This window comes from Biomphalaria glabrata, chromosome 18 (assembly GCF_947242115.1).
Source record: "Biomphalaria glabrata chromosome 18, xgBioGlab47.1, whole genome shotgun sequence".
NCBI lineage: Eukaryota > Metazoa > Mollusca > Gastropoda > Planorbidae > Biomphalaria > Biomphalaria glabrata.
The window spans coordinates 20,146,784-20,162,943 of record NC_074728.1 but is presented as its reverse complement, the minus strand read 5'-3'; the positions used below and the strand labels follow the sequence as shown (position 1 = coordinate 20,162,943).

At 34.0% G+C, this 16,160-nt stretch overlaps 1 protein-coding gene across 2 annotated transcripts in view; it reads left to right on the top strand.

Annotated features, from left to right (window-relative positions):
* The window catches only part of LOC106052236 (centrosomal protein of 78 kDa-like), a 150,231-nt gene extending 136,110 nt beyond the window's left edge, over window positions 1–14,121 (top strand). The window contains exons 10-18 of one of the 2 annotated variants that reach the window (XM_056016709.1): window positions 784–900; window positions 1,817–1,852; window positions 4,430–4,545; window positions 6,070–6,319; window positions 8,008–8,085; window positions 8,846–9,003; window positions 10,479–10,729; window positions 11,844–11,959; window positions 13,565–14,121. In XM_056016709.1, coding sequence (XP_055872684.1) covers window positions 784–900; window positions 1,817–1,852; window positions 4,430–4,545; window positions 6,070–6,319; window positions 8,008–8,085; window positions 8,846–9,003; window positions 10,479–10,729; window positions 11,844–11,959; window positions 13,565–13,789 — 1,347 coding nt within the window. In that variant the 3' untranslated portion in view covers window positions 13,790–14,121. The remainder of the gene's footprint in view (window positions 1–783; window positions 901–1,816; window positions 1,853–4,429; window positions 4,546–6,069; window positions 6,320–8,007; window positions 8,086–8,845; window positions 9,004–10,478; window positions 10,730–11,843; window positions 11,960–13,564) is intronic. The other variant, XM_056016710.1, reaches the window with a different exon arrangement.
* The last annotated feature ends 2,039 nt before the right edge of the window (window positions 14,122–16,160 follow it).

Genomic DNA, 16,160 nt, shown 5'->3' with positions numbered 1-16,160 from the left:
AATACTTTATGCTAAAAAAATAAAAAAGGAAAACTTTTGGTGTGACATTTATTAAATTTAAAAAAAAATCTATTTGTTTTAATTAAATATCACAATTAATTTTATCTGGTCTAATAGTCTAAAATTTAATGAGATTACATGAAACATATTCAATCAAGCTTTTTTATAAATTACTGTGCCTTATTCTAGTCTGTATAAAAAAAACATCATTCATTTAGTAACATTGTTATACTCTTTTTTTTTTAATATTATCTAATATATACAATTGTATGTAAGATGTATATAATTATGTTTCACATAGAAATGAAAATCTTTTGACTAATCTTGATGAAACTTGGCATAAATGATCCTCATATCATGGCAGAGACTGCAGTTTATGTTTAATATCCCTCCTTCAATTGGGGAGGAGGGGCATAAAAATAAAAACAAATACCTAAATTTATCTCTATTAAAGAACGAAACTTTTAACAAATCTAACAAATCGGATGAAACTGTTTTCAAAGTATTTTATATTTGATATAAATCTAAATGTGAATCTAAATATGAATCTAAACGTGAATCTAAATATGAATCTAAACATGGGCAAACCCATTTTCACATTCTTCTTTTATTTTTTTTGCATGGCAAAATAAAAATGTGAAGGGCACATATGTTCGACATGCATGTAAATCCAATCCAGTAGATCAGTGATACCTTAACTAAAGCCCTCAATCCGAGGGTCATATCCGTATAGTTTTTTTTTTATATGCTTGATAGTCATTGTGTTCATGTCTTTGTGTCCAGTACAAGTGGATAAAAGTTGAGGAGCTGGAGGATCAGACAGCTAAACTGGCGGTGAAGACAAGACGAAGGGCAACCAAAGTTCTCAACTCCAGCCTGGGCAAGAAGACAACTATCAAGGTATGGGTTCAGTCTTATCTTATCTTATGTAATACAGACGTTACTTCAAAAAAGAAGATGATTACGTCCTACGCGTCATGCATTTAGTCATGCATATTAACCAATGACTTAAATTCTGCCAAGTCACTGGTTTTCCTGGCTAGCTCAGGCAACCCATTCCATGCTCTAATAGCACTAGGGAAGAAGGAGTATTTGTACAAATTTGTCCTAGCATATGGGATGAGGAATGTGCCTTTATCTTTGTGTCTTTCAGAGTATTTTATTAAATTTTGTTTTTGTATTTGAAGATTATGGTTCAGTGTTTTATGTATAATTGCTACTTTACTTTTGAGTCTTAGGCCAGGTTCACTTTTAGTCCCTTGTAGTGGTCTCTTTCCATGACATTTGAAATGATCATATTTCTTTGACATTTCTAACAGTCATGTTTCCTGACATCTGTAATGGTTATTTCCCTGTCATCTGTAATTCTCACATGTTCTGATTGCCATGACTGTCATGTTTCCATATACATTTGTTTAAATTTATGTATAATTGTTGTTGTTTTTTCCTAAAAATGAGTAAATGTCCCTTTACTGAAACACAATATAATTACATCGTCTCCCACAATTGGGTACTGTAACCTAGACTTCTGAATATCACTTTCCCTAAATATATTTTAGTCATTCTTAATATGTCAATAAAAGTTTTTCTCTTAGATTAGTCAGTCCTTTGTACTAAAAAGGTATAGTACATGAATAACTTGATATTTTCACCATTATGGTTTGTTCCTTAAATGTTTAATCTAAAATGAGGACAATGCATTGATCCTAAAACATCTTATTTAAGCAAAGCTTTGAGTTGGCTTTCATTGATAGACAGTCCAACTTGAATAAAGTAAGCAGACAGCTGACTTGATCTTTAACTTTTGATTTCCTAGAGCCAATCAATATCTTGCGTCTGCTGTGGCAATAGGGTAAGTTGACAGGAGTCATTTCCCCTTGCTCTGCTGAGGAATGCTAATTTGTTGCATCAAATTTCTTTTTATTCATAAAATATTTTTTGTTTTGTTTTTGTTTTCTTTTTTCCCCATTTTTTATTTCTCTCTTGCCTTGTTTTGGGATGGTTTTAATAGCAAGAAATTTTGACTTATTTTTTTATTTTTAATGAGAGAGTATTATACAATTATTTTCCAAAATTAATAATAAATATAAATACATAGAAGAACTATGATATTCATGAGAAATGAGATTGTCTTTAGAATTTGTGAATGTTTGCAAATATTAATTAAAGAAATCAATTTAAAAAACAAAACATTTCACTTTATGTAAGTTGGTGAAAGGGATGGAACAAATGGAGTTTTAAAAATTTTTTCACTGGGGAATGAAGCATTACTGAGGGTGTCTCAAGTACCTTTTATTTTCTTTGAAAATTTTGTGATACTTATGCTATAACATCACCATCTGTCCTTTTACTTTTCGTGGTAAGGGGTGTCGTGACAGTTTGTGTTTCCTAATCCCTCCACTTTTCTCTCTCAGCAGCTGTTTTGAAGAGAGAGGCCTCTGTCCATTCTATTAGGTTACCCATCCAGATTTTCTTTGGACGATCCTTACTTTGTGCACCCTCCACTGTACCTTGAAGGACAACTTTTTGATATTGAGTCATGTCTTACAATTATTATCAGAGTAATATTTCTCAAAACACTAAAAAACTTCAGAAAAGATTAATTAGATGTTGTATTGAAAAAATTATCAAGGGTTAGGGTTAGTTTTGATGTGAGGCACTAACTGCTTCGCTGCCTAGAGGGAGGGGGAGGGAGGGCATACCATTCTTTTTGTAAGGGCTTTTTTTTGTGACGGTACGCACCGGTACTGCGTACCAGCACCTTTTGGAAAAAAAATATGACTTTTCTTGTATTTTAACGTTTATTACTGGCATCTAATCACTGAGTACCGGCACCTATTGTTTTTTTTACGAATAAAGCATTGCTTTTTGTTGTCTTTTTTTTTTTTTTAATTCAGGAAGTCATGAAATGTTATATACAAAATAGAATTCATCTCAATTTTTATCTTTTGAGATTTTGTCTTGCATTTCTGAACCAGTACTGTCTAAATGATACAGTGATGAGAGCTGTAATTGAAATAGACACTTACCTTTATGGAAATCATCAAAATGTGTTGATCCTCAACCTGGTTGACAAATATCTCTAGATGTTTCATTGGCATGTTGGATTCAGTCCTTATGATCACAAATTTGCTTTAAAAACCTTGTAAACATTCAATCTCCACTGCAATTTAATTGAACATTCTATCTCCACTGTCATTCAATTGAACATTCTATCTCCACTGTAATTTAATTGAACATTCTATCTCCACTGTCATTCAATTGAACATTCTATCTCCACTGTCTTTCAATTGAACATTCTATTTCCACTGTAATTTAATTAAACATTCTATCTCCACTGTCATTCAATTGAACATTCTATTTCCACTGTCATTCAATTGAACATTCTATTTCCACTGTAATTTAATTAAACATTCTATCTCCACTGTCATTCAATTGAACATTCTATCTCCACTGTCATTCAATTGAACATTCTATCTCCACTGTCATTCAATTGAACATTCTATCTCCACTGCAATTTAATTGAACATTCTATTTCCACTGTAATTTAATTGAACATTCTATTTCCACTGTCTTTCAATTGAACATTCTATTTCCCCCGTCATTCAAAATGTTTTCTTTTGTCCCCAATCAAAGGGAGGTAATTTATGTAAAGTCAAAATAGCACTATTAATTCATGAGTTATCTCCTATGCTGGTTCCCTTCATTGCATGTTTTGTAAGAATGCTTTGAGCCTGTTTGTAAGGTCTATATGTTGAATGATGTGCATGTTTAGACTGCCTGTATCTATCAGTGGCATGCAGGATGACAGGTGCAAACTAATAAATGTGCTTAGCTAAGTTTATCATTCTCTGCTTGCTGTTTTGCATTCTCTAGCTTTTTGGTGATTGGGGTCCCTAGGTTTAAATTTCATTCATTTCTATCTAGTGAACACCTAGTGTACAATCACCTAAGTATTCAGACCTTGCATTGTGGACAAATATCAGCCTACAGGGATTTATTTGTTGAGTTTTTTTACCTGGTTCAATTTAATTATTTGGCCCTTGACTTTTAGTCAGTCTAGAAAAACATTATTAATTTTATGAAAAAATTTTCCCAGGCCAAGCCAAATGAAAAGATTACATTTCTTAATATGTTTATATCTATAAGTCTGTTTTCTAATTACTGTCTTTGTATACAAACTGGTTATATGTCCTTTATACAAACTGGTTATATGTCCTTTATACAAACTGGTTATATGTCCTTGACATTGTAAGTTTTCATAGATTTTAAGTTGAAGAAACAAAACATGAAATGAATAATTAAAATCCAGTTTATTCATTTACTTTGCGCAGGTGATCCGGTGGATTTCTAGAATATATATATGACCCAGCTCAGCCCTTTGGAGCTCAGTTTTATTCTGTTGCTCACTATTATTTTTGTCTTGCAGGTCACTCCAACCAGTGCCAAACGTAAAGGTAAAGCAAGATGTGTCTCTAGGAAACTGGACGTTGAGCCAAGTCCTGGGCTTCCTTGGAGGACAGCTGCCAGGGCCAATAGGTTCAGGTCAGTCTAATATATATATATTTAATATACATGTAATCTAGGCCTATATATACAAACAAACAAGTATGGTTTTACATACTATATCTGATGAAATATGGTTTTATGGTTGTTGTATCTAGGAATGCCAATCAGAAAAAGCTTTTTTAATCTACAAAATATCCCAACAGTGCTATGTGTCTCAAATAAGCTCTTACAGCCCACCCATCATATGGACTGATTTTTAAGGATTTTATGTGTATGTTTCTGATGTAATATTATAAACCAAAAGGCAGGCGCCTCAAAGGCAGACCACGAGTAAGGTGGCTTGATGATATAGAGGCAGATATACAGCAGGTAAAAGTCTGGGCATGGATAGATCAGAATGGAAAGATTTGTTAAAGCAGGTCAGGTCCCTCCCTGGGCTGTAGTGCCACTGGGATGGAAGTTTCTGATGTAATCATGAGTATATTTAGGTGGATGGTTCGGTTGTGTAGTGTCAGTTGAGGAAAGAAGAATAAGAGATCAGTAACAGAAAGACATGTATTTTTTTAGACTTAGTTGTAGGCTATATTGTTGACAAGCAGCCACCCTTAAGCATGGAGACTATCAACTTTGACCCTTCTGTCAACTGACTTTTTGTAAACATATTACATAGCACTTTTTTTTTATCACACTAAGTCAAAAGAGGGTCCATGATGCATGGACAACCCACAAATTTTTCCATTTCCTAGGAAGATGCCATTAAGTCTTGGCACACCCTTTGCCTGTTAAGATAGTAGGAGTTACTTCTATTAAGATAACTACCATTTGAAAAAGAATAACTAACTCCATATATTTCAGTTTTACAGTGGTGGCCTCTTAGAAGTTTTTGTGAGCAAAGTATTTAAAGGGCATCATTGACTTATCGCCATCACATATTCCTCAAATTCAAATTTGAAGTTAAGAGAGTCAAAGAACACTTAATTATAAAATCATGACCAAAAAAATAAGCATCACATATTAAATTAGAAACTAATGCCCCACAATGATATTTAGGCTGTTATGAAATGGCTGACATATAAGACTAGACTTGAATGAACATGTTTTTTAAGTCTTAATATACTGAGAACAGGACACACACCTCTGTTAAATTACCATTTTAACAAAATAAATACCACATACATACCCCTTTGTAGACACAGTGCCCACCCTTATGAAACCATAAACCATATCCTCTTTAATTGCCCATTCCTAATCCACCTTTGGCAAACCCTACTACCACTACACCTGAACATAACCAACACCCCTGTATGGCAGTGCTGAGCAAGTAAAGAGAACAGCACACTATTTTTCCTTGGCAAAGTCTGTAAAAGAACTCACAGCTCAGCAGCAAATAGCTTGCTAGAAGAAAAAGAAGTCTCAATACAATGTTTTAAGGAGTGTTTAGTAGGGTATAGCTTGAGTTATAGAAAATTTGATTTAAAACAGTTTGAGAATCCATAGCTTAGTTTTTACCAGCTGTAAAATGTTTGGTGTGCAATTGTTGTCCAATGTATTCCCTTCTAGAGGTCATCCACCGGACACATCCAAGTTCTTGACCCAGCCCTCACCAGACGTGTCCACCTCCCTCCTGTTCAACCCACCAGACAAAAGCAACGAGAGCAGAACTAGCATTGCAGCCAGTGCCAACCCAAGTGCAGAGGCAGGCCTCAGCAGCAGCCGATCAAGACTTATTGAGGCAGCCGCTGCAGAAGCTATGAAAAAGCTGGAAGACAGCCATCTGTCCTTGGATCTGACAAACGAAAAAGAAGTTTTGGTAATTTTTTTGTGTTCCCTAACTCACTAATTTTTTCCTGTTTCCTAATATTCTGAATTATTGATACCAAAGATATTAAAGCTTGAAACGCCATAAAAATGCACTTTTGTTTGGTTGTTAACATCAGTTAACTTCTTGAGAATAACATCCATTTTTTTGTCTGTGCTCCAATCACCTCTTAATTCAAACCTACAGAATCACCTTTATTTTTTGCCTCCAAACTATGTATTAGTTTATTGATAGTTGCTTTTGTTTGTCGAATGACTATTATTAATCATTTAGATCAGTGATTCCTAAAGTGGGGTACACGTACCCCCAGGGATATGGGAAGAGTTTAAAGTTTAAAGGGGGTGCGCGTTGCACATAGTTGACTATGCTGATTTTTTAAAAATAATAATAATTTTATTTATAAAGTGCTGTTAACAAACAAAATGTAGGCTCAAGGCGCTGTAATAACATTACAAACAAAAACATGAGAGCTAAAATGACAGTTAGTCTAAAAAATTTTTAAACAGATAGGTCTTAATGTTCTTCTTAAAAGTGGTGTAGCATGTTGTCTGTCTGAGATCAATGGGGAGTGAGTTCCAAACCTTTGATCCGTGAACTGAAAAAGCCTGCAGACCGTAGCTTTTGAGGGAGAAACGTGGCACTACTAAAAGCGTTGAGTCCATTGAGCGCAGGGCTCTCTGGGGGACATATGGAGTAATCAGTTCGCTAAGGTACAAGGGCATCTCATTGTTATATATACACTGATGACAAAAATACCCATTCAGTTTATAAATTAGAATAAAATATCATAAGCTTTATACCTTTTTTATTATTTATTTTAAGTTTTTACAAACTCAAATACGGTGCCATTTTAGATTTTAAGACAAATGTCTACAAAGATCAGAAAATGGATAAGGATGTGAACAACTTCCTGTCAACATGCCCACTTTTTCAATGTTAAAACTATTTTTCTAGAATGTATTTGATGTGTCTCTGAAGCATGTAAAAAATTAACTCAGTAATTCAAAACTAAATTGTAATAGTTATTATTATTTTGTGTGTATGCAGGCCTACAAAAAAAATGTGTTTGTTATTAATGTAAATTCTTTTAGGGGAAGGGTGGAGAGGGGTACTCAGTGTTACAAAAATTCTAAAAGTGGATAGGCATAGATCAAAAGTTTGAGAAACACTAATTTAGATTATAAAATCAATGGTATAAGTAATAAAAAAAGAAAACAGAAGTAGAGTACCTTTGGATCTATCGTGCAAAGGAGGCAGGTAGATCCAGCTGTTATTTTTTTTACAACCAGTGTTCATATTAACATTTGTTCTTCGGACAATTTGAGATTTTATTTTTCTTTTACAATAAAGAAAAAAAAGTGTTTCTACAATTTTTATTGCATTCTAAGTCATTTAAGTCATTTGACACATCTTATTTAAGATATCCACCTCTACTAACATGTTCCGGTGTGGAGAGTTTGAGAGTACCAACTAATACATGATGGATTTCAAAAGTTGGTTCATTCAAACTTTGGTATAAAGTCTTAGAAAATTTTATTTTTTTTATTTGGCCATTCCAAAATCACGGCTTATAGACTTTTTTTGAAAAGTCTTTCTGATTTACTTTCCTAAAATAGTAGTCTGTTGTGATTTACTCTGGAATGTACTTATTAGTGTTTATTGTTTTGTCTTTATTTCAGATTGAATTAGAACAGATGAGGAGACATTTGAAAGAGGAAAGGACAGCAAGAGCCAAAGCTGACCAAAGAGTTCTACAGGTATTTTTAGAGTTGGTAGAATTATTTTTAATAACTCAGTTCTTTCCCTTAGTTTTGTCAGTAGGCCTACAGCTCATCCACAAGCACAGAAGTGAATGAAATATCAACCAGTGCTTATGTTGAAACTTAATGAATATTTAAATTACACCTTTTCATTTTTTTTAAAAAGCTTTTAAGACTTTGATCTTTTCTGTAGTTTCCACTGATGAATTGTTTTATAAAAGGTTGATAGTAAGGTTCTGTTTAAAATTGATATTTTTTTCATTGCTGGTTTATTTGAAGCCTAGCTCTAGATTTACATGATTTAAATGAAGACTCTTTAATTTAAAATAACACACAAAACATCATCTGTAAAGACATTTTGATGAGATTTCAATCAAAACTGTCTAGTTTTGTATATTATTATAGAAAATTCAATTTATAAAATATAAAGCAGAACCTTTAGTAGGTCAACGTATTTGTCATGAATCTAGCCTGGTAATTCTAAAGGTTAGTCTTTGAAGAAAGCAGAACTAATTATAAGAAAAGATTTGTCAGTAATCCAGTTGAATATTAGTTGTTTATTGCTTTACCTTTTTTTTTTTTTATTTTGTTTCCTGGACTTGAAAAAAAATATATATTTATGAAAAACCCAAATTTATGAATGCTATATAATGTCAGATAGTAGCTGGTTTTTTTTTTATCAAGTCATGTACACATTGCTTAGAACTTTTAATGAATGTTATGTTAATGAATGTTAATGAATGTTATGTTCTTTAAGCTGATGCTGGAGAATCGCCGCCTCCATGAGACTATAGAGGTACTGGAGAAGTGCCAGCAGCCAAGCCACAGGCTCTTGGAGGATGAGAGCTTCTTGGAGAGCATTGAGACTTCATTCAAACAGTTCCATGGCTTCATCGACATGTTGAAGGAGGCAGGGTGAGTTCACTCTTGGACTAAGATAAGATAAGATAAGATAAGATAATATTATTGATCCAATCAAATAGAAATTCAGTTGAACTACAATTGACAATATCCGCGTAACTATTGTTCAATACCAGTCTAGGTGAAAAATTCTAACAACATTCTCACATGAAAGTGGGATAAAGGAGTTTTTAAATCTTTCTGTTTTAGTCCTAATGGAAAGGAGATGACCACTTCATTCAGATCTAATATAACAGTGGTTTAATGGGTGCAGGTTGTCCTTAAGAATCGAGATTGTTTTGGAAAGGCATCTTTCATGAAAAAGCTCTTCAAGAGATGGTAGCTGTATTTGAGTGATATGCGATGCTTTTTTAATTAGTATTTAGTCTAAGTCTTTGTGCCAGTATCAGAAACAAGCTGAGGATAGGAAAAAAAATTTTATTGAAAGTATCATTAGCTTGATTATCCACAGTAAACATTCTTATACTCTTTCAGTTCTGATTGATTAAAGGTTTGTAAAATGTAAAATGTTTTACATGTTTCGGATGTTCCTTCAGATTTGAAGATAGTTTACTTCCTAGTCCAAACCTCCCGCAGGATGACGGGGGATGGGAGCGGGCAGGATTTGAACCCTCGACCATCGATAAATCCGAACGACAGTCTAGCGAGCAAACCGCACGACCAGGCAGCCAAACCAGGTTCTTATCATAAAGAACTTTTTCATGTGACTGTAAAGTCCTATTTCAGAGGGACAAGCCATCTTTTGTTCGGCTCATTTTTCTTCCATAGAAGAACTTTTGTTTTATAGATTGTTGATTATAGTTTTGTTCTAAACACTTGATTGTATCTGGTTGCAATAGAGTACCCTGCTTCATATATGGGAGGTGAATGCTGCAGGTAGTTGTGCTGACCTATTTTACATTTAACTCTTTCTCTCCGTAATTATTTACCACATGATGCTGGAATCAACGCTGGTATCGTCAGTTAGGAGAGAAAGAGTTAAGTCTTTTGCTACAGAAATAGGTCTTCACTATAAGTCTTGAAATGAACATAACCTTTTTTTTTCTTTCTTATTCTAAAAGGAGGATATTAATGCTGGAGGAATTTGATGTGGCGTAACTGTTTAGCATATTCCAACTGATAATGTTGTTAGCTTTATTAAAATCTGATTCTATTTCAGTCACAATGTTAACCTGGTATTTCTTAACATTTAATAAGAATGAAGGCAATAGGCCATTATCCCCTCCAAGTATCTCTTCTTGTCCTTATCTTCAACCCTTGTCTTTGAAGCTCATGTTTTTTTAATACTTGACATTTTATTTTGTAATTTTTTTTAGTTTTTTTTTTCATTACAAATTTTTTAAATATTAACCTGAATGTGTGAAATATATTTCTCCATTGCCCACCCTCTTTTGTTTCAGACCTTGACTTCTTAACATAGTCCGTAATATTCTAATTTGAAGTAACCATTTTTCATTTTCTGTTCTCAGCCTTGGTCAACTAGTCACTATGGCCGGCCTTGACCAGTCGAAGATGCCCTTTAGCCAAAGCCAGAAAACAGTCGACCCTGTACTCAAGCAGTACAGCAATGGTAAAATCTCATCGCCGCCATACGCAAATTTGCCAGCGGGAAGCTCTGAAGCCAGACATTACCAGAAGCCCAATGGTCACTCTGTTCAGATGTCCAGAGACATTCCAAAAGATCCCACAATGCAAAGTTCTATTTATGTTGATGAAAGTGGTATGTTAGTGGGAAGTTCATTTCTGTTATTAATTCTTTCTCTCATAGCCTAAGTTTGATGTTACAGAAGAAATACAGTATTATGAGGCTAGTTTTGCTCAATTTAACAAAAAAAAAATTCCAGTTGGAGCTTGTCATTTTGAGACAATAAAGAAAAAAATTCTTTGGCTTAAAAAATATTCCCAGTTAGTAAAAATAATATTTTAGTACAGACTGAATTTACTCAATCCTTTTATACTTGTAAGACGGATTAGCTGCTTGACAATCATCACCGCATTCATCTCTGCCTGTGGTCCCGCCTGGGGCATCGACCACCAAACAGCTTCCTGTACGTTTCTCAGTTCTGGGTAAAAATACCCATAAATAATTTTTCCTTTTTAAAAGAAAAAAACTTGCTTTATTCTGTACAATGAAAAATGACATCTTGTTGCTTCACCAGTAACCTTCTGTTTAATCTCTAGTCTCAAGCCTATTGTCATCAGTTTCTGTCTAGGCGTAACTGAATCATAAAATATTCAATACATACATCTTCATCCTTCTCTTCCTAGCAAGAACGCAGCGACAGTAGATCTAAAGGTTCTAGTAAGATCTGTTTGGGGTGTGGGACTAGTAGCCAGGATCTTTTAAAATGACTTCGTTGATCAGTAATGGAGTCAGTGAATCCCACATGTCCAGTGAATACTCCACCTTTCAATTGGAAATCAAAAGTGTTTATGCTGGTTGCAAAGCACTCCTGATTGTCATAGAAACTTAAATAAAGATCTACATAATTTACTTTCTCTGGATCAAAATCTCCACCTTTAAGATTTAGGTATGAACAAGCTCTTAACCACAACATCTGGCCATAAAGAATGAGACTTTGACTGAGTGTTATGTTTTTCATCTAAAAGAAATGTCAAATGTGAAAGATAAATTATTTGCTACATTGAAAACTTAAGTGATTTGAACTTCTTTGGAGGTCATTTCTGCTAGTTTAATCAATTTCTCTACATTTACATGAAGTTAAACCTGATATTAAATTTTTTTAAAACTTAGATAAAACCCACATTTTTGATGTTTTATTGTGTTTGCTGAACTAACTACTCAATTTCCACCTTATTGTTTGTGATCTCAGAACTGGCCAGACAGGAAGCAGATGAGCTGTACTCCAGGCTTGTCAAAGAAACTAGAGGTGTCTTAAATCAAGACTCACAGGCCTCAGTCTGGACCAAACCAGGGGACATAACAAAGGTATTTCAACACTTTGTGATCAGCTTTTAATCTATTAATAAAAAAAAAATAAGTATGTGCTCGTTAGTTCTAGTTACATGTCGAAATGTTCATCTCTAAAAAGTGCTACCATAGGTCTTTTCATTCACTAAGCAAAGGACACATAAATTGTTGTAGAAGGTCTAAGCACTGACCTGCTACGTCGCAACCTGTGGGCAGTGGAGACCAATAGCTCCTTGCCCCATTACAGGTCTGTATGACTTTGCAACGAGCTCACTGTTTCCATTTTGCAGGCTAGTGTTCAGACCTTCTGTAACAAATGGTCTCACCTAAAAGCATGGCAAAACTATGTCCCAGTTTATATTTCAATAAGCTTATAGATCACTTTACCTCCAGGGGCTGTGTACTTTAGTTAGGATTGTTCTTTCATAAGAAATCTGAATGGGCCACAAAATAATATTAGGTTTACTGATTTCCATGCATCTCACATAGAAAGTAAAGCGGACATCATCACCTGAGGACAATTGTAATATTGCACCTGCTAACGTAGCAAATGGAAAAATGTATACAATTAGCATTAGAAACCTGCTTCACCTCTTGATTTGTTCCTAAGATGTTTTTTTTTCTTTGTTCGGGGGGGGGGGGGGGGGGGGGGTAGAATCTAGCTTTGGTCTTTATTTATAAGTATCCTCTCTAACATACTTATAGGCTTGTGAATTAAGGTATCTGTTACATTGAATTGAATAACCCACTATTTCTTCCTCTTTTTATCTCCTTCTCTCTCTCTTTTTCTTTCTCTCCGTGGACCCCCCCCCCCTCCTGAGCATTAATTTTTCCCCCTGCACAGCAAAAGGCTCTTCTATTATTGTAACAGTCTCCAGCTTCTTAATTTCTCTTTCTCTTTGTATTTCTTTCCTTCTCCTTCTCTTTGTTTGTGCACAGTGCTTATCATAATGGTCTTCCACATCGAGACATTTGACCTGAATTGGATTCGCCCTCTTTAATACACAGCGCACACCTACACATAATTTTTTAAGGTATCACTTCCCCCCCACCCATCTCTCTTAGGCAACACGAAAGTTTTGTCTTGAATATAATCTTTGACGTTTCTTGACTTTTCTGTTTAATATCAAAATATTTAAAAGACTTTATTTTGATTTTTTTTCCCCCACCCCTACAAATCATAAATGTAAACAAAATTTCCTCCCCAAAACACACACTTTTTATAGGCCATCATGAAAAAAAAAAATATATTAATTTTCTTTTATTAGTTAACTTTTTAATGAGTCCACTATGCATGAGTTACTCACCAAAATATTGTTGATTTCATTTTGTTTTTATAAACTTTGTACACACCCATTCATAACATGCAACGCAACAAAGGGGAAAAAAATACTCTTCGATATTTTTTTTTAAAAAAGGAAGTCTATTTTATGTTTAACATTTGTATTTATGCTTTATATATAGAATGCAGGCTTTTATAAAAATGTGGGAAATCCTATAATGTCTAAATCAATATTAAGCCTAATACAATCATCATAGTAACTATGTTATGGTGTTGTTCTAACCTCTTTTTTCTTACATTGAATGAATTTGACATTAAATATTTGTTTTCCACATGGCCAGAGCGGAAAGATTACTGAAGGTGTTGATAAGTTTTCTAGTAACCCCACACATTTCATGGATGACAGTCAGGTGATAGCAGCAGACGACTCACTCCTACAGGTGGATCCAGAAGGAGGCGCTCAAATCCTAGAATCTTCAGCTCTTGAATATCAGGCGGAGAGTGAGAGCGACCAACAAGAGCAGGACAGTGAGGACAATCCGGACGAAAGCAACGATGACTTCTAGTTTGTAAATGTCTTTAGATAAAGTATAGTCTCATTTTTTCCACAGGATCGCTGAGCTCTCTCTTGGTAGTGATGATATTTCTTTACAGAGATTAGGATTTCATAGTTGTATGAGACAAGGCACTGTCTTTGATTCTGAATATTAAGAATAAGTGCAGTTACAAGACAATGCAAACCTTTTCATGACCTACATATTTTCCAACAACTGATGCAGACAAATCAGTTGGTTATATATGTATATATTAACAGGAGGCTTAAATTGATCTGACATTTTTAATTATTATTATGATTTTGTATAAATGCCTCTTAATGTAATTTCATTATTTCATACTCCACAAAGTTGCATACATTAAAATGGTAGAAAAGGTTTTCTGCATTCACTTGAAATAGGATTTATTTTAAAAGATTATTGTGTGACTTTTATGTAGATTTATTTATATAGTTCAGTGCTCAGGATATAAAATTATCAAACCAGATTATTTTTTTTTAAACTAGACGCTGAATACAAGAAATTAAATTTTTTGTTGTTTTAATTTTTCAAATGTATTTATGTACTCTTTTCCGTCTCACCCATTACAGTATTACATTTTAAATTATGTATTGAACTCTTTGTATTCACATATTAATGAATTTATCAATGTGAATGTTTTGAACAAAACAAAGTTGAAATATATTTTAGCTCTGGCTTTTTTTCATTGACCAAAACCAGAATGGTAGATATTTTAGCATTAATTTTTTTTTCTTCTAAAATAAAAATGTAAATATTTAGGTTTTTAGTGATTTTAATAAACAAAAAACATTTAAATGACATTTTTTAAGTAAGACAGAAGACTACTATATTTAAATCAAATGTCATTGAGCTGTTAATTTTAAACTACATCACACCTTAATAATATGATGGCTGCCTGGTCGTGCAGTTTGTGCGCTGGACTGCAGTTCGGACTTTTTGATGGTCCCATGTTTAAACCCTGCCCTCTCCCATCCCCCTTTGTCCTGCTTGAGGTTTGGACTAGGAAAGTAAATTATCTTCAACTCTGAAGGAACATCCGAAACATGTCAAACATTCTGAAAACAAATATTTCCTTTTATGACCATACATAATAGAATGTTCACAAAGTCTTAATTTAAATTTTGAAAAATGTATTTGTAAATATAGAGAAAACGTTTTTGTTATCGAGGGAGAGTGTAGACTTTACAATAGCTCTAAGGTACTAATTCAAATGAACTCATGAAATGAATGATCACCAAAATGAAGAGGAAATATTTTCTTTTAATATTTTCTTATAATGTCACAAATAGTCAACACTATTCCTCTGCTCATAATCTTTCTTTTTTTTTTGATTGCTTCATAAAGATGTCTGTTAATTTTGTTCAATACTTGTACCATTCAACTCAAATATACTTTTTTTACATTTTGTATATATACTTCTTAATTTCATTTTTGATACATAGACTCTATAACTGCTGACTGCTTAGATCATTTTTCCTATTTTTATTTTTTGAATTGTTTTTTTTAATTGTTCGAACAATTTGAACAACATTTCTCAAATAGAAACTTACCAAAAAATTGAGTTTTGATGTAATATAGAAATCAAATATAGACTGTTTACTGACTTATTTAACTATCATTATTTTTCTTAATTTGTTTATAATTTTTTATAAGTTGACGTCAACTGCTGCCAACTAATATTACTTTTGTTATTTCCAACTTTGACTTTGTCAATAGACTTATATGTAGCATGTACATTCCATGTAATTATTTTTTTTTAAATTAAAATGGAAATAAAAGTTGAGCCAACCTTTGAAGGTGTTCCCTTTACTTTATTTATTCTTAGTGAAGAGATGTTGGCCTCCTTCAGTCGTAAAACGACTATGGTTCATCTCGCGCACTTCTTCATGTGGCTGTGGAGCCCTATTTTGGAGAGACACTCCCGTCCACAAATATCGCAGGTTATCGTGGCTTTTGCTTCGGTGGTAGAGGAGCTGGCCATTTTTCGAATTGTACGTTTTTCTTCCTGAGCTGAGACCCATGTTCTTTCACTGCCCATAGCTTTCTTGGTCACTGTCTCTCTCCATCTGGTGCGGTCTGGTTGGGAGCCCTCAGACAGGACAGGGGTGAAGAGCCCCATGTCCAGGCCTGGTGGTTGGATAAAAGCCTTTCTAACCATCAACGGGATAATGGCGCCTACGGCGCCGACGCCCTACTGGACTTCACTAAAGGTGCGGACTAGAGCTATGTCTTCCCAATGGTCAGTATTGTAGTTCACTGATTTAAGGTAGCGTTTTATTACATCTATGTAACGGAGGTGGGGGCGACCAGTTTTTCTTGAGCCAGTCGCGAGTTGTCCGTATAGGATGACTTTAGGGATGCG